This window comes from Ochotona curzoniae, unplaced genomic scaffold (genome assembly GCF_017591425.1).
Source record: "Ochotona curzoniae isolate NIBS_2020 unplaced genomic scaffold, NIBS_Ocur_1.0 contig_3037, whole genome shotgun sequence".
Classification (NCBI taxonomy): Eukaryota; Metazoa; Chordata; class Mammalia; order Lagomorpha; family Ochotonidae; genus Ochotona; species Ochotona curzoniae.
In genome coordinates this window covers 7,325,641-7,351,287 of record NW_024465699.1, presented here as the reverse complement: position 1 = coordinate 7,351,287, position 25,647 = coordinate 7,325,641, and the positions used below count along the sequence as shown (strand labels likewise).

General features: G+C 42.2%; 1 protein-coding gene across 3 annotated transcripts in view; it reads left to right on the top strand.

The window, feature by feature from the left end:
- UGGT1 (UDP-glucose glycoprotein glucosyltransferase 1) overlaps positions 1 to 25,647 on the top strand; it is an 89,393-nt gene that overhangs the window by 41,284 nt on the left and 22,462 nt on the right. For 2 of the 3 annotated variants that reach the window (XM_040979147.1, XM_040979149.1), the window contains 13 exons: positions 3,040 to 3,175; positions 5,202 to 5,333; positions 7,626 to 7,790; positions 10,200 to 10,320; positions 13,279 to 13,377; positions 14,177 to 14,200; positions 14,709 to 14,803; positions 15,975 to 16,181; positions 17,209 to 17,340; positions 17,909 to 18,039; positions 20,765 to 20,860; positions 23,875 to 23,977; positions 24,823 to 24,902. In XM_040979147.1, the coding sequence (XP_040835081.1) occupies positions 3,040 to 3,175; positions 5,202 to 5,333; positions 7,626 to 7,790; positions 10,200 to 10,320; positions 13,279 to 13,377; positions 14,177 to 14,200; positions 14,709 to 14,803; positions 15,975 to 16,181; positions 17,209 to 17,340; positions 17,909 to 18,039; positions 20,765 to 20,860; positions 23,875 to 23,977; positions 24,823 to 24,902 (1,521 nt within the window). The remainder of the gene's footprint in view (positions 1 to 3,039; positions 3,176 to 5,201; positions 5,334 to 7,625; positions 7,791 to 10,199; positions 10,321 to 13,278; positions 13,378 to 14,176; positions 14,201 to 14,708; positions 14,804 to 15,974; positions 16,182 to 17,208; positions 17,341 to 17,908; positions 18,040 to 20,764; positions 20,861 to 23,874; positions 23,978 to 24,822; positions 24,903 to 25,647) is intronic. The other variant, XM_040979148.1, reaches the window with a different exon arrangement.

Below are 25,647 nucleotides of genomic sequence, written 5' to 3'. Positions count from 1 at the left end.
GGTTCGAACACCCCTTCCCCTCTGCCAAATTAATTCAGTGGTCAGGATTGGGCCAGGCCACAGGTTTTAGTCTCACACATAAGTGACAGGGACCTAAGGTCTTGAGCTGTCCTGCTTTCCAGGTTATACATGTAACGGATTCTGGAATCAAAAGTCATGCTGGAATGGGCTGTATGAGCACCTGTTCAAGTCTTAGCTGCTTCAGTTACGATTCATCTGCTTGATAATGTGCCCATACAAGCAGTGAAAGATGGCCCAAGTGATTGGGTTCCTGCCACCAGTGTGGCAGATGTCGCACAGCCATGGCCTTGGTGGCCATTTAGAGTGATCAGCAGATGGCAGGTCTCTGTTTCCCTATCTTTTTGTAATTCTTCGTTTCAAATATATAAATCTTAAAAAGGGGCGGGGGGCCCAGCATGGTAGCATAGTGCTTAAAGTCCTCGCTTTGCATGTGCCCGGATCCCATATGGGTGCCGGTTCTAGTCCTGGCAGCCCTGCTTCCCATCCAGCTCTCTGCTTATGGTCTGGGAAAGCAGTTGAGGATGACCCAAGGCCTTGGGGCCCTGTACCCGTGTGGGAGACCTGGAAGAAGCTCCTGGCTCCTGGCTTCGGATTGTTACAATCCTGTCCATCAGTTAATATTGGCACATGACTTGACTGAGCTGCATGGTCCATAGTTGGATTCATTGCTTGAGTTGTATATGTGTGGAGTTTGACAAAAGGATAATGTTTTACAAAAGGATCATGTTATTAAGTATCAGTATTCTAGATCCTCTATCTTAAAGACCCTCTCTGCTCCTTCTGTTTGTCCTTCTTTCCTTCCCCCAAAACTCCTGACAACCACAGATCTTTGTCACTGGCTCCGTAGTGCTGCCTTAACCAGAAAGTCACATAGTCAGAATCCTGCGATAGAGAACCTTCCAGATTGGCCTCTTTGACCTAAATATGTGTTTAAGATTTGTCATGTCTTTTTTTTTTTTTTGCTTGGTGGTTTATTTTCTCCTTTGTATCCATTCATCCATTATAAAGGGGCATGTGTCTGACCCAGTAGTGAGGACAGCAGAGGGTCCCTCACATCCCATACCAACGTGCCTGGGTTTGTGGCCCAGCTCCAGTCACCATCAAGCTTCCTGCTCTGGCACAGTCTGGAAAGTGGCAGGAGATGGCTCAAGTACTTGGGTCCTTGCTATCCATGAGGGAGACTGTGAGAGAATGCCAGGCCCCTTGCTCTGGCCTGATCCAGCAGTGGCTGTTGTGAGCAAACAGAAATTGATAATTGCTGAATAAATTCTTAAAAAATTAATTTTAGGGCCCGGTGCGATGGCACAGTGGTTAAGGTCCTCACCTTGCATGTCCGGGATCCCATATGGGCGCTGGTTCTAATCCCGGCGGCTGCGCTTCCCATCCAGCTCCCTGCCCTGTGGCCTGGGAAAGCAGTCGAGGATGACCCAAAGCTTTGGGACCCTGCACCCGTGTGGGAGACCCGGAAGAAGTTCCTGGCTTCTGGCTTCGGATCAGCATAGCATCGGCCGTTGCACTCACTTGGGGAGTGAATCATCGGTGGGGAGATCTTCCTCTCTGTATATCAGCCTTTCCAATAAAAATTTAAAAAAAAAAGAATTTTAAAGTTATACTTCAGTTGATATATTCATTGATTTTGGGAAACTATAGTACAAAAGTCTGTATGTGAATTTTTAAATATACATGAGATTGTGAGCTAAGTGCATGCTGAGTTTCACTAGAAGCTGCCAAAGTATCTTCTAAAAGGCTGTACCATTTTGCATTCTCAGCAGGCGTGGGAACAAGGATTTGATACCCTATCCAGTGTTTGGTGTTATGAGTACCTATTTCTGTTTTGGTCGATACATAGCAATGTGCTACTGTTTTCACGTGTAATTCCTTGATGGTGTACTATCCTTCAGAGTCTTTTCATGTGTTTATTTGCATCTGTTTTAGGTTTTTTTGGTGATGTGTCTGTTGAGATCTGTTGCCTATATTTTAGTTTCATTGGTTGGTTCTTGCCTTGGTGCTTTAGGAGCTGTTGAAAAATGTTGGGATACTAGACCTTCTTCAGATAGCTGTCTTTAGAGATTTTCTGCCAGTTTGTGGTTTGTCTTCTCATCATATTAGCAATGGTTTTTGTAGATGTGAAGTTTTAACATTAATCAAATCCCACTGTTTTTTTTTTTTCCTTCCATGGATTGGGCCTTGGGATCTCTGTGTCATTCACAGACCCAGGGTCACCTACATTTTCTTCTCTGTTGCAACTTCTTGGAATTTTATAGTGTTGTATTTCACATCTAGGTCTGTTATCTACTTGAGTTAATTTTTTGCGAAGGGCAGAAGGTGGGTATTTAGATAGGTTATTTTGCATGTGCATGTCCAGTTCTGGCACCATTTGTTGGAAAGACTGTCTCTAGTGAATTGCTTTTGCTGCACGATGATGGCTCGGGGCTTTCTGAAAGACTTTCCAACCAGTCCATAGAAGTGATGTCTGGGTTTTGCTTCTTTGTTTGAAACTTTAGATTCTAAGAAACTTTAACCTTGATTGTAAGGTTTCACCATAGGATAGATATTTTGTTCCTTACCCCTGTGATTCTCTTGTTGCTTATATGATGACTCAAAATTCCCTTGTTTCTGTTTAACAGTCTGAGAATTTTTGTTTTCGCCAATTTTTGTTTAAAGCTATATGATAAAATTCCCACTTCAAATGATAGCAGTGCCGTATGTGTCAGTAGAGGATTCTTTTCTTGATGTGCACACTGTTGCTAGGCCAGTGCAGTGGGCCTTTGCGAGCCTGCTGTTGGACAGGTGGTGTGGGTTTCCCTTTGCTGATTGCTGCTGGACAAGTGCAGAGGGCCCTAGTGCGCCTGCCGTTTGACCGGAGGTGACCTTTGCTGACCTTGCTGGAGGAAGATGCTTCTTGCAGGAGCAGAGTTTCCCTCCGACTGAGCAGGGGTTGCCGTAGGGGTTGCCATTCCTCGTAACCAGTTGCGTTCTTTGAGAAGTTTCTTTTTCTTCTTTCCTCACCCCCTCCAGAATTGGTTTTATCTTTGTGGTTAATGACTCTGAAGATGTTGATGGGATGCAAGATGCCGGCGTGGCTGTTCTGAGAGCGTATAACTATGTCGTGCAAGAAGTGGATCGGTATCATGCCTTCCAAACTCTGACACATGTATGTTGTTGTCCTCAATGGCAAAGCATTCTTTTACTCTAACTTACTCTAAAAAGTAGTGTGTGGTAAGCAGACTGACTCATTATTTCTGTGAAAAGGAAAAGTAGAAGTTGTGCATAGATCCTCAATGTGTTTTGTATTTCAGGATTGACTTTACTTGAAATTGACACATTAGTATTAACGGTCAGTTGCTGGGGTTTCAGCAAACCCCATGGAGCCCTCCAGCTGAGTCGTGGCTGTTTTTTATTGATTTGAGATCAGTAAGTAAGGTCTTTTGTGCAGATGAGACATTGTCTACTTTTTTTTTCTCCCCTCTTTTGAAACTGTCATATTTTGTAGAACTTCTTTTAATATCCAAGTTATAAGATTTGATATGATTTTTTTTCCCATTTTTTTACTGTCAACTTTAAAATGCCCTGATTTGTGTGTGACTTGCTCAAGTTCAAAAAAGAATTCTTGTCTTATTGTTTTTTTTTTCTTCCTGTTTTTATGTATACTCTGCTTTAGAGTTATTTCGTTTTAAGGACCCTTTCTAAAGGTATTGATTTTTACTATTTTTACCCCTAGATGTGATGTTAGTCTGCTGATTTTTTTTTTAATTATGCTTGCTGGTTAGGGATTGGTTATTGATTGATTCATTTTTTATTAGAATTTGCATATTTCTCAGAGTATGTTTCCTGAAGGCCTTCTACTACGTGGCAGACCGCGTAGCGGTATGAGGGGTGCAGTGTGTAGTAACACCTCACCCCATCCTCTGAGAGCCGCAGCACGTGTGGGCATGTGCACAAGCAGCTGGGGTCATGCACACGGTGAGACAAGAGCGGTCCACGCACCCACCCCATTAGCACAAGCTGGGAGTGGCAGTAGGCATTTTTTTTTTTTGGAGTGAGAAATTGTGCCCTTCAAGCCCATGACTAGTGGGAGTCAGTGGAACCTGGCTGCAAATGAGGTGGTGATGACAAATGGTTAGGGCGGTTGCTACAGAGGACTGAGGGCCAGACAGCAGAGGGGCTGCTCGGTCCTGGACACCATTGTGGGCTAGGCAGCAGGGATGTCCACAGGATAGGGCAAAAGATCCTCTACTGCACCGTGGAGATGGAGCAGAGGGTGAAGGAAGTGACAGGGCTTTGGTTGATGAATTGTTGGGAAGATCTCCAGAATAGACAAGGAAGACGTTAGTTAGCAGTGACTCGGAATAATCAGTATGTTAATTTGACTTTAAAAACCTTGTCGCTCATAGATATGTGTATGAAGGAAGGGATTATTATGTAAGCTTTCATTCTTTCCTGTTTTTATTATGAAAGTAATATATCCTCTCTCTGAGAAAAACTAAGTAAATGCTTATTAAAGGCGGACACCATTAAAGGGTTGCCTGGTATCCTTCTCTAGGATATAACTATACATATGCACACGTTGTTATTTTTAATAGTTTCTTTTATTTTTTTAAAAGAGATTATGCCATACATACTTTAGGACTCCTTCCCTCACTGAATATCATGGATTTTTGTTCTTAGTTTAAGAATTTTAAGTAGTCCTGTTTTTCTTAATGCGTGTTTGCTTTGGGGACTTAACATGGTTTTGACCTAATTTGGGATTTTTTTTTTTTTAATCTGTGTGAGAAAGGGAAAGCCCAGGACTGGGCAGAGGCCAGAGCTGGGGACTGGGGACAGGATCCAGGTCTTCCATAGGGGAGGGGTCGGAGACTCGAGCACTGGAGCCGTCATATGCTGCCCTCCCGTTGTTATGCATTAGCAGGAAGCTGGAGCTCCGAATATGCAGTGAGTCCTAGTTGGTGTCTTAGCCTGTAGGCCAAACACCCTCTGCTCAGATCATTTTCAGAAAATTAGTGTCAATTCTTGAGAGGATATCTTGATGAAATATCTGAAAAAAAAAAAAAAAAAGAACTGGCTAACATGTTTCTTAATTTTTACAAAAAATCGGCATGTTTTCCCATACATTCAAAAATCTTTGGTAATGAACATGTTGACAACGATTTTAAAGTAAATCTGGTTTTCCCCTCACTCAGATCTATAATAAAGTGAGGACTGGAGAAAAAGTGAAAGTGGAACACGTGGTCAGTGTCCTGGAGAAGAAATATCCGTATGTGGAAGTGAACAGCATTTTGGGAATTGACTCTGCGTACGATCAAAGTCGCAAGGTAAGAGATTTTTCTAACAGTCTACTGTCCCTAACTCTCCTTGTTTTGTTTTGTTTTTGTTGATTATTGTGCTTACAAAGTGTATCATCATTTAACATCTAAAGCTTTGGAAAACAGATCACTTTTTAAAGATTTATTCATTTTTATTGGAAAGGCAGATTTACACAGAAAAAGATCTCCTATCTGCTGCTTCACTCCCCAGTGGCCAATGGCTAGAGCTGGACCTGTCTAAAGCCAGGAACCAGGAGCTTCCTCCAGGTCTCCCACACGGGTGCAGGGTCCCAAGGCATTGGGCCGTCCTCGACAGCTTTCCCAGGCCACGAGCAGGGTGCTGGATGGGAAGCAGGGCAGCCAGGACACAAACTTGCCTGCAGGTGGGATCCTAATGCTTTCAGGGGGAAGATTAGTTAATGAAGCCATTGCACTAGGCCCTGATTATTGTCATTTTGTTTTGCGTTGTGCTCATTGGGCCAGAGCGAAGATTTTCAAATATATTAAAATTGTGTTTTGAGAACATTTGTAAAGTAGTTGGGATTTCAAAAATTTTTCCATTGATGCAAGGAAGTGTCTGGGACCAACCTCTAGGCCTCTTCGGCTGTGTCTCATTCCGTCTCAATTAAATCTGTGTGATCATTTGTTACCATGGTGAGGTCTGGCTGTGACTGGTGTTAGTTGCCCAGTTGCAATCTTTTTCTGCTTCTACTATCTTAAACAACGGTCATTATAAACAGTTCTACAATTTTCAGTAAAGTTAAATGGCTAGGTTCTTTTTTTTTTAAAGATTTATTTTTATTATTTTTATTTATTGGAAAGGCGGATATACAGAGAGGAGAGACAGAGAGGAAGATCTTCCATCCAATGATTTGTTCCCCAAGTGAGTGCAATGGCCGATACTATGCCAATCCGAAGCCAGGAGCCTCTTCCGGGTCTCCCACGCGGGTGCAGGGTCCCAAAGCTTTGGGCCATCCTCCACTGCTTTCCTGGGCCACAGGCAGGGAGCTGGAAGGGAAGCAGGGCTGCCAGGATTAGAACCGGTGCCCATATGGGATCCCGGGCGTGCAAGGCGAGGACCTTAACCACTTGCGCCACTGCGCCGGGCCCTCAAATAGCTAGGTTCTTAACTAGAATTTTGAGAGCACTATTCTTTACATTGCAAGTGGTGAGAATGGTTTTGGAATTTGGAAAGCTGATCTGAGGAACAGTGCCCATGTTCATAGTCAGGGAGAGTGACCAGCTCCATTTTATCACCCCACCATTTGCCTGTTGAGTAACTGCTTTGGTCATTTGGAAGGAAAAAGATTGGGATTTGTGTATGTTGGAGCAGTTTGGGGGCACTGTTTGCCCACCAGCCTGCTTTATTTTGCACAGGTGCAGCTTCTCTCTTAGAGGTAGGGGTGTAGATATTTCAGCTCAGGCTTTTCTGCCTAAGGGCACTGTCGCTGATAGCCAGCTGCAACTTTTTAAGTGAAATCAATTAGAATTAAATATTTAGTTGTTGAGTTCTACTAGCTTGATTCCACTTGCTCCGTTGCCACATGGTTTTTATTTGATACTGTGCTAGATAGCGCAGATTGAAGTTTTCCATCACTAGAGAAAGCTCTGCTGCACACGACTACCCACAGTAGATGTAACTCCATTTTGGTAACCTAAACTACACACCTGATAATACACATACAACACATGCACCGCTTCTTAATATTCGGGGTTTTGTCATCTAATAAAAACTCAGTAATTCAGTGTCAGATATGCCCAGTAAATGTATTAACTTTATTAGTGATTTTCTCTCTTGCTGTTTTTTTTTTTTATTGTTTGAGATTGTTTGTTTATTTCAAAGGCAGAGTTACAGAAAGAGAAAGGAAGAAAGAGCTAGAGAGACAGGTCTTTGATCCACTGGTTCACTGCTCAGATGGCTGCAATTGCTGGAGCTGGATCAGTCGGAAACCAGGAGCTTCTGGGTTTCCACGAGGGGTGCAAAGATCCAGGCACTAGGGCCATCTCCTGCTGCTTTCCAGGCAAATTAGCAGGGAGCTGGATTGGAAGAGGAGCAGCTGGGCCTTGAACCAGCACCCATGTAGAATTCTGGCACTGCGAGTGGAGGCTTTATATTATATGCCACAGTATCCTCTCCCCCACACCTTTTTTTTTTTTTAAAGAAATATATTTAGTTATTTCTTCTTTACCGTTACTTCAGTTAATTTTTCTTCTCTGGAACAAGCATGTATAGTTATATTTTGTCTCACTAGTTTTATGAAGAGCAAATACATGGTGTTTCTGTGCTCCATTGTGCTTTAGGAAGCAAGAAGCTACTATGAGCAGACTGGAGTCGGTCCACTTCCTGTCATCCTATTCAATGGGATGCCCCTTGAAAGAGAACACCTCGATCCTGATGAGTTGGAGACCATCACCATGCACAAAATCCTGGAGACCACAAACTTCTTCCAAAGAGCTGTGTACTTGGTAAGTGGCATTTCAAGCGTGTTGTTTTGAAACACACACACACACATACACACACACATATATACATACACACACACCTATTTGAAAGATAGAGAAGAAGGGAGAGGAGGAAAGAGGGAGAGATAAAAGCATCTAATGACTGCTGGTTGACTCCCCAAATAGCCAGAATGACCACGGTTTGGCAAGTCCAAAACCAGGAGCTCCAGGTCTCCTATGTGAGTAGTAAGCACAGGCACTTGGGCCTTCTTGCACTGCTTTCCCAGACGTCTTAGCAGGGAGCCGGACTGGACGCGGAGCAGCTAGACCTTGAAGCGATACCTGTATGGGATGCCGGTTTGGCAGACGGGCCTGACTGCTGTGCCATAACGCTGACCCTCAAGGCTGGTTTGGAACGAGAATACTTTGTTTTTGTAGCCTCTTGTAGTAAGCAGTAAGATTACTTTAGCATTACTGTTCTTTATTGTCGTTAACTATTGGTTAGATTCCTAGCAAGTCCTATTAGTTTGAAAATAATCATAAAACTTCTGTATTTAGAATTGAGATAATTGATTTTAGATTTAAGATGAAACATTTAAGAATTGTAAATTTCACTGATCATTGTATTGGTAAGGAATTTTGACTTTAGAAAGACTCATTGTTTTTATATACGGAAGTTAATGTATATGTAGTTCATGTGTTAGTCACATACCGTGAAACTCTTCTTTGTGAAATTTTTTTTATGATTTTTAAAAAATTTCCATATTGTTTCCTTCATGTATCTGAGGTAAAGGGAGATATTAAGGGAGAAGCCCCACCCAGTTTCCCACCCACCCAAGGTACCGGATGTCGGGCATGCTCCGAGATTTTTTCTCAAGTGCTTTTGATGGTTCCTTTGTGAATATTTTTGAGCTGTGTGGGTGGTTCATATGCCTGTTATTGGTTCATCTTGTCATGGGAGAAATAGCTCAAACAATACCTGATGGAGTTTCGTAGGCTTGAATGTGTGTATTTCATTCAGTTCTATCTTTCTCAAGAAAATGAATTTAAATTTGTTTTTATTCTAAATCTTGTGCTTACCTGCAGGGTTCCATAGTTATTGGCAGTTGGCTAAAGATTACCTTTTAGAAGTACAACTTTTTTTGTTTTGTAGATGTTGTTTACATAGTTGATCAGGGTGGGAAGGATCCAGGGTTTGGGAAAAGTGGGTGTGATCATTGTTTTTAAGCTTTTTGTATCTTCTTCCCATTTCTGGCCGGAGGGGGTCACATAAGGAGACAGGCCGTACCTAGCCTCCCACCATCCCAGTCCCTGAGGATGGGGCAAGGCCACCCGATATCACCCCAGATCACAGTGGTGCATGTTCTGTAGTTCTGCCCAGGAAGATGCAATAGTTTTGAAATGCTGTCAGTCTTGCTGCTCAGTGGATGAGGAAACCCTTCCACTGTCCATTGGCTGACACATCGACCTTATAGTCTCCAATCACACAAATATTTGCTGTGATCATTTGGCTAGGGTAGTTTTCCATATGTTCCGTTTTCCATTCTCTGCTATGGTACCAGATGTCTTCTGCAAGCTCCAGTGAGCTACCATGTCCTCCATGTGCACCATGATCTGCTGTCCAGAGTAGTACAACCATTGTTATAATAAGTTACATGAAAGGAAAGAATGAATGTTCAATGAGTTCATCTTTTCTCAGTGTAACTCTGACTTGAAAGCCTGGAGTGATTTTTATTATACCATCTGTGAATTGTTGGAGAGAAGAGTTGGTTGTCTCCATTAGAAAGCAGCACAGGATGCATTGCCGCTTATGTTGAGGCTTGCATAATTTTGAAGAGCTTGTTCACTTCTGGAGAAGCATGCTGCTGTGTGGAGTGGATCTGTGATGGATGCGTGTTCACTCTGTGTTAGCTCACGGCTTTCAGTTACCCGTCCTCTCATTGCCTCCACGCCCTCATCTTTATGGTGAATGTCAGGAGCCCATGCTGTGGTGCAGCAGGTAAAACCGACCTGTGGTATCAGCATCCCATATGAGTGCCAGTTTGCGACTTGGCTGCTTCACTTCCCATCCACTTCTCTGCTAACACATTAGAATATAGCAGCAGAGGATGGCTCAAGTGCTTGGGCCACTGCACCCACATGAGGGATCTTGAAGCTCCGGGCTCCAGGGTTTGGCCTGATCCGGTCGTGTTTATTGTAGCCATTTGTAGAATGAACCAGTAGATGGAAAATGTCTCTATAGCTCTGTTTTTCAAATAAATAAGCAATTTTTTTTTTCCTAAGCAATCAGTTCTGTGCTTGGTAATGACAGTGGCCTGCAAGCATGGAAACTTCTGTTCTAAGATGGTATTGAGCAGAAGTTGCGTTTTTAGTTTCTGATGAGTTGTTATTGAATACGCCTTCTCAGTGTCTCCTGGTTTTTTCCCCCTATAGGGTGAACTACCCCACGATCAAGATGTGGTGGAGTATCTCATGAATCAGCCAAATGTTGTTCCTCGAATCAATTCCAGGATTTTGATGGCTGAGCGAGTGTATCTGGACTTAACAGCAAGTAGTAAGGAACATTTCAGAAATAATTTTGGTTCTTTGTTGTTGTTGTTGTTTGGTTTTTGTTTTCTTGTTTTGTTTTGTTTTTGTGTGTGTGAGTATGTGTGTGTGTGTGTGCACTTCAAAATCGTTGCCATTTGTTAGATTGCAGTGTTCGGAAGGTAATGCCAGAGTAAGATACAATCTTGTAAACTTGCTTCCCCTGAGTTCATAAGATGTGGGGGGCCTGGCACAATGGCTCAAGTGATTAATCTTTCACCTTCAAGCACTGGGATCCCATATATGCACCAGTTTGTGTTTCTGCTGCTCCTCTTCCATCCAGATCCATGCTTATGGCTTAGGAAAGCAGTCAAGGATTGCCAAAAGCCTTGGGACCTTGCACCCATGTGGGAGACTCAGAAGAAGCTCCTGCTTCCTAGCTTCAGATTGACTCAGCTCCAGCCATTGTGGCCACTTGGGGAGTGAACCAGCAGTTGAAAGATCTTTCTGTCTCTCCTCTCCATAAATCTACCTTTCAAATAAAATGAATCAATCTCAGGAAAAAGATTTTAAATGTATGTATATGTGTGTGTGTGTATACATATGTGTATATGTATATATTTAGTTAGTTAGTTGAAAGACAGAATTAGAGAGGGATAGACAAAATTAGTAAGACAAAGATACTCTGTCTGTTTCATCCCTAAAAGGCTATGTCATCTGGGGCTGAGCTGGACTGGTGCTGGGAGCTTCATCTGGATCTCCCGTGTACCTGGCAGGGAACTAAGCACTTGTGCCAGCCTCTGCTGCTTTCTCAAGTATATTATCGGGGAGCTTGATTGGAAGTGGAGTAGCCAAGACTTGGACTGGCACTCTTACATGGGATTCTGGCACTGTAGGTAACAGCATAGACTACTGCAATGCAACATTAACTCCTGACACCCCCTTAAAACCATTGAGTCTCAAGTTCACTGCCACAAACTCCCAGAAATAAGCTGGAGCTGTCGTCACTTGTCCATGACTCACTCTGGGGAATTTGAAACCAAGTGTGTTTGTTTGTTGTAGTTGAGTGTTATGGATAGACATATATCTTTATAGTTATTTTATGATACTATTTCTATCTAATTTATGTAAAATTAATTTCTTTGAGCCAATAAAAATAGCTTTATGTTTTTATGTATACACATAAACATACACATGAAAATGTAAATGGGGATGTATGCTTATGTTTGAAAAAGAAATGTTTCTTCACAATTAGGTGTTAGCTTTTTGCTGGAAGTCTTAATAAATCAAAGCAAGGTATATTATTACTCCTTGTCCTAGGGTTTTGTTACTGTTCATCATTTCAGATTGTACGTGTGAGTAAAGAGCATGCTGGTCCCCAGTGTGGCAGTAATGAGCTGTGAGACAGTGAAGCTTGTTCTCTGACCTGGTGCAGCTGTCAGAGTCGCAGGCTTGCACCCTGGGGGCCAAGTGGTGACAGTACCACTGCCCAGGCTTCTCTGACCTTAGCCATTTGGGATTCTCCTGGAAAGACACTCATTTTTTATGACCATGATACTGTCTCATTTCCTCCATATCATGTTATGGAGTATGTCTGTCTGACTCACTGTTGAGTGAAAGGATACTTGGATAAAGCAGCTGCACAAATGCGGAGATGGATGGTAGGCAAGTGTGCCTAGCAGACAGTGATAGGAGTGGCACCTGTTGTTGGGTGCAGTGATGCTTGCTGTTGGGAAGATTGCTGCAGGCAGAGGACCACTTATCCTGCACTAGAAGCTGTTCTATAGCTAGGAAGTAATTACTGGGTAGGTTGGAGCAAGGGCATGACTTGATGGAACTGAATTTGTAGCATAAGTGATCTAAACAGAAGTGGTTAGAGTGTTGTCCTTGGAACCTAACTGGAAAAGATAGACATCTGAAAAAAAGTGAAGAAGTCCTTTTATTTTTGTTAAGTTTAAAAAATATTTTGTAACCTGGTGTTGTGGTATAGCAAATTAAGCTAGCTTATGTTTAGAATACTTCCACTCTAAAGTGGAACCCCTGCTAACACTTGAGGGCAGTGCCTGGGTTCTTGGTCACTCATATGGGAGACCCAGGTAAGTCTTCTCACTCCTGGCTCTTTCAGGCATTTGGGGAGTGAGCCAGCAGATGAAAGATCTTTGTCTTTCTTTGCCTTTTGAATTAAGAAGTTAAAAAAAAACTGGAAAACAATAGTGTGAAAGTCATGGAAAAAAAGAAACAGAGTTCTCATATTTTCTGTCTCTTTCATTCTCCTCTTCCAGTGTAATAAGGGAAAATTGACTCTCATGGGTGATCCCAGGAGAGAAGGAATGAGTTAAAGATCCTTTTAAGAGGTTTTTTATTTAGTTGTAAAATGATAGGAATGGGATTGTATGGTCATCACTGTGTGAGAGATCTATGTTGTTCATTAACTGTGCTTTAAAATTTTTTATTAATATAATTTTAATGTATTTTTAATATAATTCTAATTAATATCATTTTAATTAATATTTATTAAATGCATTTCTTACATTTTATGGATACTGTTCTAATGGAGTAGGGTTCATGTTCCAGTTATCACAGAATTTATTTAACTTTTTTTTAGTAATATTTATTTGAAAGGCATAATGCCAGAAAGAGGGAGAGAGATCGTCTAACAATTGGCTTCCTTTAGCTGGGCCAGGCTGAAGCCAGGAGCCTGGGATGCCTTCTGGGTTTCCAGTGTATGTGGCTGCAGCATCTTCTGCTTTCCCAGGCACTTTAGCAGGGAATTGGATTGGAAGAGAAGCGGCTGGGGCCCATAACAGCATTCTGATAGGGGATGCCAGGATCATAAGTGGCAGCTTCACCCACTGTACCATGATGCCAGCTCCACTCACCAATTTTTATAAATGTTAGATTGTGGTTAAGTCTGCTAAGCAGCTGAGCACGTTAGACTGAAATGTAGCGTATTAATTATATACCAACTTCAACTTTGTTCCCTTAGATAATTTTTATGTGGATGATTATGCTAGATTTACTGTCTTGGATTCCCAAGGAAAGACTGCTGCAATAGCCAACAGTATGAACTATCTAACAAAGAAAGGTAATCCACTTGGGACCTATCTTGGAATTAACTGTTTTTAATATTTGGGAATATGTTTATATCTGTTGGGGAAATAAATTCCTTAGTTTCTTTTATTCTTGTAGTGCTTTGAAAGTACTGTTTGTTTAAAAGTCAACTCTTTATATTGTGTTAAATTTATTTTAGTTATTTAAATCAACCTACAAAATCAGTCATGATTCAATGTGGGAGACATTTATAATTTAGAATTGGGGTAATGGCTCAGGGAGCCTATAAAACTGACACATAATGCAGTGTAATTAATAAAATATATATATATTTTTAAAAAAAGGATTGGGCTAATGGGCTGAAAGTATGACTTGGCTTCCTTCATCGGGGCAATATTAAGATTATACTCGGTTTTATAACATACGCCTGGTTCTAAAAAGCTTGGTGTATTTTTAAAGCTGATGTTATCTGGGGTTACACTGTTGGACTAAGATGCTGTGAGATGATGCCTTGTCAGGTGCAGACCGATTCTGCTGTGTGTTGGACTTTCAAAGGCCTGCGAGCTGTCAGGGAAGCCACCTGTGTGGGTCCTAGCTGTGATCTCCCAGAAAGGACATCTGGTTTTTGGGTACAGGAACCAGGAATTCCTTCATCTGGTTCCTCAGAGATAATTATTTCCAAGGGGCCCTGGAGTCATGTGGTAACACTGAGAAAACCAGGGAGCAGACAGATGCATACATCATGTTAGTCATAATTTAAACTTTTAACTTGCTTAGTGGGCATTAATTACAGAAATGACACTTTCTTTTCTTTTACTCTTTACCCTGTCCAGGAATGTCCTCCAAGGAAATCTATGGTAACTTAAAACTTCAGAATGTTCTGTTCTTTTTCTTCATCACTTTATGTGGCTTTGGGGATCACTATTACTCGGAATTCCCTGACTCTTAATTGTGAGGCTTCTGGAACCTGTGGGTAACCAGTTGACTCCATCAGTGCCTAATCCTTTTGTATAATTGCTTGCCAAGAATTAACTTTGCAGAAAGTTACAAATTAGCATGATTAAGGACTATCATATGTTACCCACATTTTCAGAACTCTTTGTACTTGCAGGTATATACCTAGATTAGAAGGACTAATTGGTGCATGTTTCTAGTCTCTAATTAAGCCACTTGGAACACTGTCCCATTTTTCCTATCCTTAGAGAAGTTTTCACTATTTTTACCTTGGATCTTTATTAAACTTGTCATTGTCCTTATTGATTTATTTGCATGGTTTGCAAAAACTAACTTAGTTTAACAATACCATTGAAACAGACAAAGTATGTTTATCCTCTAGCTCAGTTTGCTGTGTTTATTTTTCTACAGATGAGTCTTTCATTCGGCCAGTGACTTTCTGGATTGTTGGGGATTTTGATAGCGCTTCTGGGAGGCGATTGCTGCACGATGCTATCAAACATCAGGCAAGTATCTACGCTGCATTCTGTGTCTCCTTCAGGACAGCTGTGCTGCTGTAGTTGTTCTGGTGTGCAATGGGAATCCTGCTTTCTTCGTATTCAGGGAAAAGATTGTTGTGTCTTCAGAGGTTTTTCAGCTTGTGTGGAAGAGATGGGCTTGAGGAGGACGGGGACAAGAACAACTTTGTCATTCTGCCCCTACATTCTTGATGTCCCAGGTGGGGCCAGAGGACGAGGTTACGATGCATATGACAGTCTCTTTGAAGTGATCTTCCCTTTGAGGATGCGCTTGTTTCATGGCGTTCCTTACCTTCATCCCATGTGGTTGGCAGGATCTCCAGTCTGTAGGCCATCTCACAGCCTTGTCAGGCATTTTAGTAGGGAACTGGACTGTTGGTGGAACAGCTGGGACTCAAATCCCAAACTCTGACAACAAATTCTAGTGCTGCCAGATGGTGACTTAACTTGCTGTACCACGAGGCTGGTCCAATAAGCTTATCTTTTTGTTCCATTTTTCTATGAAATTTTTAAAGGACTGTCATATTCTTAATAAAAGCCTCTTTGTTGGTTTGATGGATTCCATATGCTTTCTCCTGTGTTGAGTCCTGCCTTTGTGCAAGGAGAGATTTCATTTCTACCTGGAATCTGGAAAAGCATGTGAGTGAAGAAAGGTTCAAGCAGTCTGAAAAGTGGCTCCACTTCCCATTCAGCTCCTTGCTTTTGGCCTGGGAAAGCAATGGATGATGGCCCAAAGTCTTGGGATCCTGTGTGAAGCTCCTGGCTTCAGACTTGCTCAGCTCTTGCTGATGTGGCAACTTGACGGGTGAACCAGCAGACAGAAGATCTTTCTCTATGTAAATGTGCCCTTCCAGTAAAAGTAAATAAATACTTTTATAAAAGTGTGAGGCAAGACATGTGCTGAATGAATATAAAATAAATACACTGCAGAGAGAACTTGGAGGGTCTATAATCTGCCAGGGTGGTAAGAAATGAAGTTGGGAGAAAAATTGGCTGGACTAAGTTCTTACAGGTTTTTCTGACGGCTTGAATGAAGTTCTAGAGTTTTATTCTGAATGCAGAAGCCAAAGTCTTATAAGAGATGTTATTTGCTGCTTACAGAATGTAACTGATGCCAGTACTGCTTTTAAAGTTTTGAAACTTTTCATTTTCCACCTAGAAATCCAGTAACAATGTAAGGATAAGCATAATCAATAATCCCAGTGCAGAAATAAGCCACAAGGACACTCAGATCGCCAGAGCAATCTGGGCAGCCCTCCAGACACAGAGCTCCAACGTGGCCAAGAACTTCATCACCAAAATGGCCAAGCAGGAGACCGCAGAGGCACTGGCCACCGGAGCAGACATCACGCAGTTCTCAGTCGGGGTACGTCTGGCTCTGTGTGTTCCAGAAGGTAGCCCCACCCTCCTTAACACAGACAGTCACTCCCTCGGGTGCATATTTCTCTTTCAGCATTTTAAGATGGTTTCTGAGTCTCAGGAATTTCGCTTGTTGTTTTTTAATTTAGAGGATTCTTTCCAAGAAATAATTGTGTCACATTTTAATGTCAAACTTACCTACATTTCGAGTTAGAGGCAAAAAGGCAACAATTTTCTGTGTTTTACACACAAAGGCATTTAATGCACTTTTTTTTAAAAGACAAGTAATTTTAATTGGTTTCGAGAATAATTTAGAAATTTAAGCCACTTACAGCTTAGAGGTTTACATGCTTTTGATGTTTTTCCAGTATAAGCGCAAGTTCACTGATGTAATTCCGAGAATGTTTTCTAATTTGAATGTCACTGACAGGATTATGTGTAATTCTGAACTTTCAGTTAGAATAAAACAGGAGCCACTTGAACTCAGCAAGATTTTGAATGTGGAAAGCTTCGGGTGTTTGCTATAGCCACAATGAGATGGCCATATTTGAGTTACCTGGATTTGAGTCATGTCCCTGCTCCCTCTTCCTGCTAGTGTATGACCTGCCTGGGAGGCAGTGATGAAAGCTCACGTACTCGTGTCCCTGCCACTCTGGGGCAAGGCCTGGGTTGAATTCCTTGGCTGGCTTTAGCTGGGCCCAAGGGGAGTCAGCCAGAAAATAGGGCTCCCCCAGTGTTTCTCCCTGTCAGGTAGGTAGGTAGGTAGATTGGTAGTTTTAAAAAAATAAAATGCAGAATAAAGGTACCATGAAAGACTCTGCCATTTGAACATGTCACAAGAGAAAATGGAAATAAGAAATGAACCGTTTTGTAATGGAGGAAGATTAAATTGTGAGAGCTGAGATGTCATGATGACTGAAAATTTGTAATTACTTTCCACTAAAAGAGCATTTTATGGTTTGTTCATTATGATTATTCGTTCATATGGTCTGTTAATAACAGCTACTTTTCCTTAATAATGATTGCTTTCCTAGGGCATGGATTTCAGTCTTTTTAACGAGGTCTTTGAGTCTTCCAAAATGGATTTCATTTTGTCTCATGCCGTGTACTGCAGGGATGTCCTGAAGCTGAAGAAGGGACAGAGGGCAGTGATCAGCAATGGAAGGGTGAGGATCTGCCAAGCTGCCACACGCTTGGCTTCACTTAGTTCCGGGAGCAGTGTTTGCAGCCTTCTCCTCTGCAGCTAGTAAACTCTTCCAACAGAGCCACTCTGTTTGCAAAGGTGATTAGGGCTTGCCAAGTGTCGGGGACATTTCTGCCCCTTTATTTCCCTGGAAGTGTGCTTTGGACACACCAGTCCCGGTGTGGAGCCTTCTTGCTGTTTGTGTCCTGCTGTCAGGGGAGGTGGTGAGAGTGTGGGACCTTCCAGAACACAAACCCGTCTCACCTTTAACCACGTTGGTGGGATTTTGTTGTTTACACTCAGTGAGAATGAAAACTACATTGCTAGTTTATATTATGTCAGTTTACCACGGTAAAATGACATCAAGTGGACAAAACTATGTTCTACTTATGCGATAGGTAGAGCTTTCTTTTTAAATTAGTTTTATTGAGGCGTGTACCTGTCTCAGTTCTTTGGGGGAGGTTTGGGGTGTAGGATAGACCACCCAGGACTGCTGGCACCTAGTGACTGCAGATGCTGTCCACACTAACCATCTGCTCTTTTCCTCCCAGATCATTGGACCGCTGGAAGAAAGTGAACTCTTTAATCAAGATGATTTCCACCTTCTGGAAAATATCATCTTAAAAACCTCAGGACAGAAGATAAAGTCTCACATTCAGCATCTTCGAGTAGAAGAAGATGTGTAAGTCTTGCTGTAGAGGACGCTAACTAGTCCGTGCCCTGACATTCATGTTAATTGGACTTTCCTCATTGGTCAAAGGTGTGATCGTGTATGGTCACATTCAGCTGCTGTTCTAGGACTTTTGGCTTCCAGCTTTATTCTGTAATGATATTAGCTCTTGAAATGTTTAGCTTACGTTGCTGCTGAAACAAGCTAATTAGCTTAGGTGGCTGCTATTGAAAGCACTGAATTATTTCTCTCCATTTTTAATTAATTTTTTTAACTATTGGTCCTGGAAAATTTCAAACTCATACGTAAGAGAAGGACCAATTTACTTATTACATGGGATCCTTACATAAAGACAGATTTCCTTCATTGTTTAGTTCTTTAAGTTCGCTCAGGAAGGGGAAGTGAATGTTTCCTTTTCTTGACTTACTAAAACAAAATTCCGAGTTGTTTATCTTGCATCCTCTAAAAGGGTGATGATGATTTTTTTTTGCTTGCTGTTGATTTTGTTAATTTCTTCAGTGTTTTTCATGAGCTTTTGTATTTTACTTGACTTACTGGAAGAAATGGACTTGAATGGTCTATATCCTTGCTGAGTAACTAGAGCCTATCAGTTATATGCACCTAGATTCTGTGTTAAAGGCCAAATGAATGGGCTGCCCTGTTTTACATTCCCATCAACAATGTATTCCCATTTTTGTTCTCCCCGGTCATTGTAATGGGAATGAAGTCATGTCACAGTGTGGTTTGGTTTGTGTTTCCTTAGTGAAGGGTGATGTTAAGCATCTTTTTATTGGGACATTGACCATTTCTCTCTCTCTCTCTCTCTTTTAAACTTTAAAAAGGTTTATTTGGGCCTGGCATGATGACTTCATTGGCTAAATCCTCATCTTGTATTCACTGAGATCCCATATTATGCTGGTTCATGTCCAAGCTTCTCCACTTCCCATACAGCTCCCTGCTTGTGGCCTGGGAAAGCAGTCGAGGACGGCCCAAAGCCTTGGGACCCTGCACCTGCGTGGGAGACCCAGAAGCAGCTCCTGGCTACTGGCTCCTGGCTTTGGATCAGCTCAGCTCCGGCTGTTTCGGCCACTTGGGGAATGAACTGGTGTATAGAAGATCTTTGTCTCTGCCTCTCCTTCTCTCTGAAAATCTGCCTTTCTAATAAAAATAAATAAATCTTCTAAATAAAATGAAAAAATAGAGATTTATTTATTTATTTGAAAAGCAGAGTTAGAGAGACAGACAGAATAAGAGATCTTCTATCCACTGGTTCACTCTTCAGATGGCTTCAATGGCCAGGGTTGTGCCAGGCTAGAGCTAGGAAACTATATCTTCTTCCAGGTTCCCCTGCTCAGTGCAAGGGCATGCTGCTCTCCCAGGCACATTAGCAGGGAGCTGAATCAGAAATGAAGCAGCCAGGTATCAAACTAACATCTGAAATGCCGATGCACAGGTTTGTCCATGGTGCTGCAGTGCCAGCCCCTCTGCCTTTCAAATAAATGCCTGACTCTTAAAAACTAAAAGCAGGAGCCAGTGCTGTGGCATTGCAGGTTAAGCTGCTGGAAGAAATCTTTATGTAACTCTGCTTTTCAAATAAGTAAATTCATCTTTACAAACCCAAGAAGAAAGAAAGACAGAATTAAGAAAAAAAAGAGACAAACCATCTGCTAGTTTACTTCTCAAATGGCAGTAGTGGCTAGGACTAAGCCGGGTCAAAGCCAGGAGCCAGAAACGCCCCATTGTGTCTCCCAAGTGGGTGGTGGGGTTCAAGCACTTGGACCATCTTCCCCAGGTGCTATAGGAGGGTGCTGGATCAGAAGTGGAGCAGCCAGGCCTTCAATTGGCATTCATTTGGGATACCAGTGTGACAGGTGGCAGCTTAACTTACTGCAGCATAGCTTATCATACCCATAAGTGCTCTTGCAGAATTCTTATTCGGGATGTTGTCTGTTCAACCGATTAGAGCGTTTCATTCAGGTTCAGGGTTTGGTTCAAAATCTTCCTTGATTGATAAGAAGCTTTGGAAGGTGTAGAGAAAACAAATACTTTTCTAAATTATTTACTGCGGTATGGGTTATAAAATTGGGGTGGGAAACAACATAAAGGTTTTTACGTCTGTGTGGATGTTCCCAGAAATATATCACAGTTATTTAAATGTATTGATACATCCCTGTACTTAACTGACAAACAAAAAATTTTTATGCTTTTAAGTGAAAAGGTAGGTTACCAAGAAATATACTCCTACTTTTGTCTTTGGGTATACATCCTAAAATATAGCATTATTGATCACGATGTCAGAGCTTGTTTCTAAATAGTATCTGTAATCTTCATTTCCCATTTACATGTTTTTCTGAATTACAACAGTATTGCTGCAGTGATCATAGAAAGTAATGAGTTCCAGCTCTCTCTGCCTCTCAAGTAAAGAAATGGACTTATTTGAATTATGTGAGGAAGAATGCAAATGTTAGTGACAGTCCATAATGGGCAAGCCCTGCATTGGGCGCTGCATGCTTGGCCAGCTCAGTGAGTGGAAGAGCCATGCAGGGTAGGTGCCAAGAAGGAACTTACACGTGGTTGTGTAGCGAGGCACTTACAAACTCAGTACTTTTCTCATGCCTGTCAGCTCTGAGCTAGCGCCTCGCTGGCATGCCGCCCTGGGCCTGATGGCAGGTCTAGTGAAGACTGGCCAGCGTGAGGATGAAAAGCTGCTACCCCTTGACCAACCCTCATCTTCCAGGGCAAGTGATCTGGTGATGAAGGTGGACGCACTCCTGTCAGCTCAGCCAAAAGGAGAAGCACGAGTTGAGTACCAGCTTTTTGAAGACAAACACAGGTAGGGAAGGGAATTAATGTTGAATTTGTGTATGTTCTTGAATATTAAGCTAGATTTGCCTTTGTGTCAGTATTTTTGTTTTTATTTTCCTGTAAGACAATGTGTATACGATGCAGTGGAAGTGGAAAATATTTAATGTTAATGTATGCATTCATGTTCATATGCAAAATTCAAGTGCAAACATACTTTAGAAAGTTTAGGAAAATTGATAATTCAATTCAAAGATTTGTTTTATTGAAATAACCTTACATTTTAATTTGACATTATGCAAACTTTTTTTCCTTTTTTTTAATTATATGTTTGACAATCATTGCATAGTTAATTAGGGTAAAAAGGTTCAAGGGCTACAGGAAAGTAGGTAAGACTATTCTTTCCATATTGTTTCCTTCATGTATCTGAGGTAAACGGGGATGTTAAGGTAGAAGTCCCACCCAGTCTCCCACCCATCCCAGGTCCCTGATTTGGGGCATTCTCCGAGGGTCTTGCTCAAGTGGTTTTGATAGTTCAGCAGTTATGGATTGCTGCCAGTCTCGCCACTCCAAGCATGATGAGGTTGCTGAAGAATTCACTGATTGACATAGTCCATCTTAAAGTCTCCGTTTGCCCAGTTTTTCAGTGCCAACATATGGCTGAGATGCTTGATTGACTTATTTTTGAGTCTTTAATTCAGAAATTTCGAGCCCAGAAATAGTTGTAAGTTAAAAAAAAAAAACACCCAGGTATGGGTGTCTTTATTCTGGACCATCAGTTGTTGGCACATTTGTGCTGTTTATAACATTTGTGTGCAGTCGCACACATGTGGGTGTGCGTTCATTACATCTTTGAATTTGAGCACACACTCTTCTTCACCATTTGATAATGCCCTGTAGACCTAAGCCTGCTCTAGGTCTCAAGACTAAGACACACACCTCCCATGCAGCCCACGGGAAATCCAGCTGACAACAGTGTTTACACATCGACGCAATTCACCTTTTTCCAGTGTCTGAATAGGAACCTCTTACAGCTGTTTTGAGGTGTGTTTTGTTCAGTTCACAGATTACAACAATTCTGTTTCTTTCTTGGTCTTTAGAAGATATCCTCTGTCCTGCTTTTCAGTCATTTATCTTTTATGCTGTTAACATTTTTGGATTCAAGACAGTGGTCCTTGGCGTGCCCCGCAGCTTGGCCTTTTCCTCGTGCCTAGACCTGGCTGGGTTCTAGGGAGATCCCGCACTGTTATGATGGGTAGCCCTTGCCTTGTCTGGCAGGTGTGCTTGTGTCTCATGTTGTGTCCCACTGGGCTTGGTCTGGTGTGTGGGTTGGTTTGGTGGCTTTGTCACAGCCAGTCCTGGTGGCAGTATGGTTTGTGAGTACAGACCCTTTGATGTCTGTAGGCTGGGATGCAGACCTGCTGCTGGCACTGCTCTGTCTTCTGATTCGGCAGGTCACCAGTGGCAGCCATTTCTGTGGCTCCTGCCCGACCCTTTCTGAATTAGCACATGCAACCTTCCCAGCCACCCTCCAGCTGCTGTAAGAAAGTAACTCATTAATTACACAACAAGCATGTCCTGAGTGACTTGCCTCATGGCCAAGTTAGTGAGACCAGAGCAAAAGAACATCCTTGTTCCACGAGACTCCATAAGTATTTAATGATTAAAGTGCCCTAATTGCAGATACTATCAGGGTAAAAATTACATTGTGCATAGAGTTATTCTTAATGGGGTTGTGTTGGTGAAAAGAGCAATGATTACATTCAAATCAGAAGTTCCTCATGGAAAGATCTGAGCTGTCTGTGCATATACCCCAGATCTTGCAGTGCTCTGAGCTGTGAGGAGCAGCCCAGCAGCAGGGGACAGCCTAGGAGCTTGTGGGGAGTGACAGCCCTTGGCCCTGTTACTGTATCAGCATAGATCTCCCTCGGTGATTCCTGTGAGCATTATCCTTGGTGAATGCGTCCGAGCCTCCAGTGCTTTTGATTTTAGTCTGGTCATTTCTGTAGCCAGCATAAATTGATTGGTTGAAGCAGTGATTTGTTTTTGAATTAAGCTGAGCCCCTGCCATCGGGGATTGCATGTTGGTAAATGTGCACTCCCCCAGACAGCTTAGATGAGCAGATAGAAGCCTAAGCAGCTGCCAGTGTCCACTTTACTAAGAACAGATGAAATACGTACCGGTAATGCTGCTGAGAACGTGGTGCACATTTCCATTGGCTTGTAAATTGGCTTAGTTCTTCAGGAAATGTGATCCACATACATATTAGCCACAAAAGTATTCAGATCCTGTGGTTCCATAATCTCATGTCTTCATATTCTCTTTCTCTTTCTATGAAGAAATTTCCAGATAAAGAGAAAGCTAGGAAAGCTAGTTATACAAATTGCTTGCAGACCAAAAGTCTTCTAAATGTCTAATAAGAAAGAATAGCTTAGGTTAACTGTGGCACAATCACTTGCTTAATAAAATATTCCTTACTAATAATGTGTAACACATAAAAATATTTGAGTATCTTTCCACTAAAGTAGTAAAAAAGGAACAAAGTTGGCTTAAAGTTGCTTTTATTTTATGCCTGCAGTTACCTTTTGTAGAATCATCTGAAAAAGATTATGTAAAATTGCAGTGAAGTGATTGGACTAGGATAATGATATTTGATATTTCCTCTTTCTGTTTTGTGGGTTTTCTCGAATGCTCTTATTTTCCCTTTATCATTTTTTAAAGATTGCACCCTTCTTGCCAAGGAATAAAAGTCGGCATGATATTCAGTACCTGTCAGGAGCTTTTAGCAGTTATTGCCTGAATGTAATTTCAAACTGCTTTTCTGTCCTCATCCAAATCTTTCAAGCCATTCACGTGAGCTCCCATTATTAGGGTTTTGGTGACTTTGGGATATGTCTAATCAATGTAGCTGGCCACCGTTGCACCCTAGCTGATCTAGATCTAGAATGTTCTGAGGTGCTAAAAGGCCTGATGGGATCCTGTGGATAAGGCGTGGGCCACTCACGCTTACTTTTTTTTTTTTTTTGCCCCTCTGTCCTCCACAGTGCGATCAAGCTGCGGCCCACAGAAGGGGAAACGTACTTCGACGTCCTGGCTGTCATCGACCCTGCCACCCGAGAGGCGCAGAGGCTCACCCCGCTGCTCCTGGTAGGGATGGCTGCGCAGAGGTCTGCATTGTCTCTGGCGGCGTTACGAGCCCCGAGATTCGGCAGGGCCTCCCAGGCAGCTCGGCACTCTATACGTCAACAGTGGCTCTAAGGACACTGGGCTCAGTGTCACTGGCTGCCTCGTGGTTTTGAAAACTCAGTAACATCCTCACTCTAGAGCAAAAATAACTGCATTAAGGTGATCTGTGCTGTAGCTATGAGGCATTTTTGGGTGGTGTCTTATCATTCAGGTATGCAAAAGACAGTACTATTTCAATTCATAAAAAAGAACTCTGGCAAAAACATAAGCGCTTGCCAGTTCTTTCAGTTGAGCTTTTTTAAGCTTGTGTGTGTGTGTGTGTACACATGTTGTTGTTAAAGTGTAGTCACCTAGCCTTTTTTCAGTGTTCTGATACTTTATTTGGGAGTGGCGGTGATGAGCCCTGACATTGTCTTTTGCAAACAGATGTCCATTTTCTGTTGCTTTCCTGAAACTGTGCGTGAAACTGTGTGTATGGGAGGATCAACCATCTGCACTTGCTTACTTCATGGCGGTTTGTTTTTGACCAAGTCATCATACTCACAAGCATGGATTTCACATTTTTCATGCCAAAATTGGCTTATCTTTAAATTACGCTTTTCACTAGCTCTTGAAAGAACTCTTGATTAGAAATGATTGAAGTCCTTGACTAGTAATGATTTCTAGAAAGTTCTTCAGTGTATACTTTATGGTACTAATTGTTAATGCTTTTTTAAATTGAAGCAATGCTCTTCCTTAATTAAGTGTAAAGCCATAATTTTGGAAGAGAAAATGTAACTATTTTGCCACCTGGTTTGTCCTTTTAGGTTTTGGTACAGCTGGTAAACATGAATCTAAGAGTGTTTATGAACTGCCAGTCTAAACTCTCCGACATGCCTTTGAAAAGGTAAAGCGCTGTTTACCTTTTAAGAAAAAACAATTCTGAATCCAAAAGCTGATACTTGAAGATCAAGTGGGTTCATAGGTAGACATCAAGTTTGAAGAGATCATTTAGTACAAGTTCGGTTTCCCCATTTTTTTTCTTTTTTCTTCTGAAAACATTTTACGGCCACAGGAGCATTTGGGGGCCTTCACCCCAGGCTGCCTATCTTTGTACTTTTCATCTCCAGAGTCCTTTCAAATTGGAATACACGGATTAGAGCAATGTGGCTTAAGCTCCCGGGTTCGTGTCTTCAAAGGGAGGATGGCTTTATGGTGTGAGGAGTTTCGGAGTAGCCACCTAGGGAAACATAAAAAGGCTCAACATTGGGCATGTCACGCTTGTTGCAGTGGGCATTTCCTTACCATGCCACCTTCTGCAAGTGTTTGCTAATGTCTGAGGGTTCCCAGCTCCCCCTCCCTTCTCCTCATAGGTGCAGTGTTTGCACAGATCACCCGCGGGGTTTTTAGCCTGGGCCCAAGAACCTGTCTTTGTGGGTTTTCCCCCCAATATTTATTTATTTTTATTGGAAAGTCAGATATACAGAGGAAGAGAGACAGAGAGGAAAATTCTCCATCCCGATTCACTCCCCAAGTGGCCACAGTGGCCGGAGGTGAGCTGATCCAAAGCCAGGAGCCAAGAGCTTCTTCTAGGTCTCCCATGTGGGTGAGGACGGCTTTGGGCCGTCCTCGACTGCTTTCCCAGGCCACAA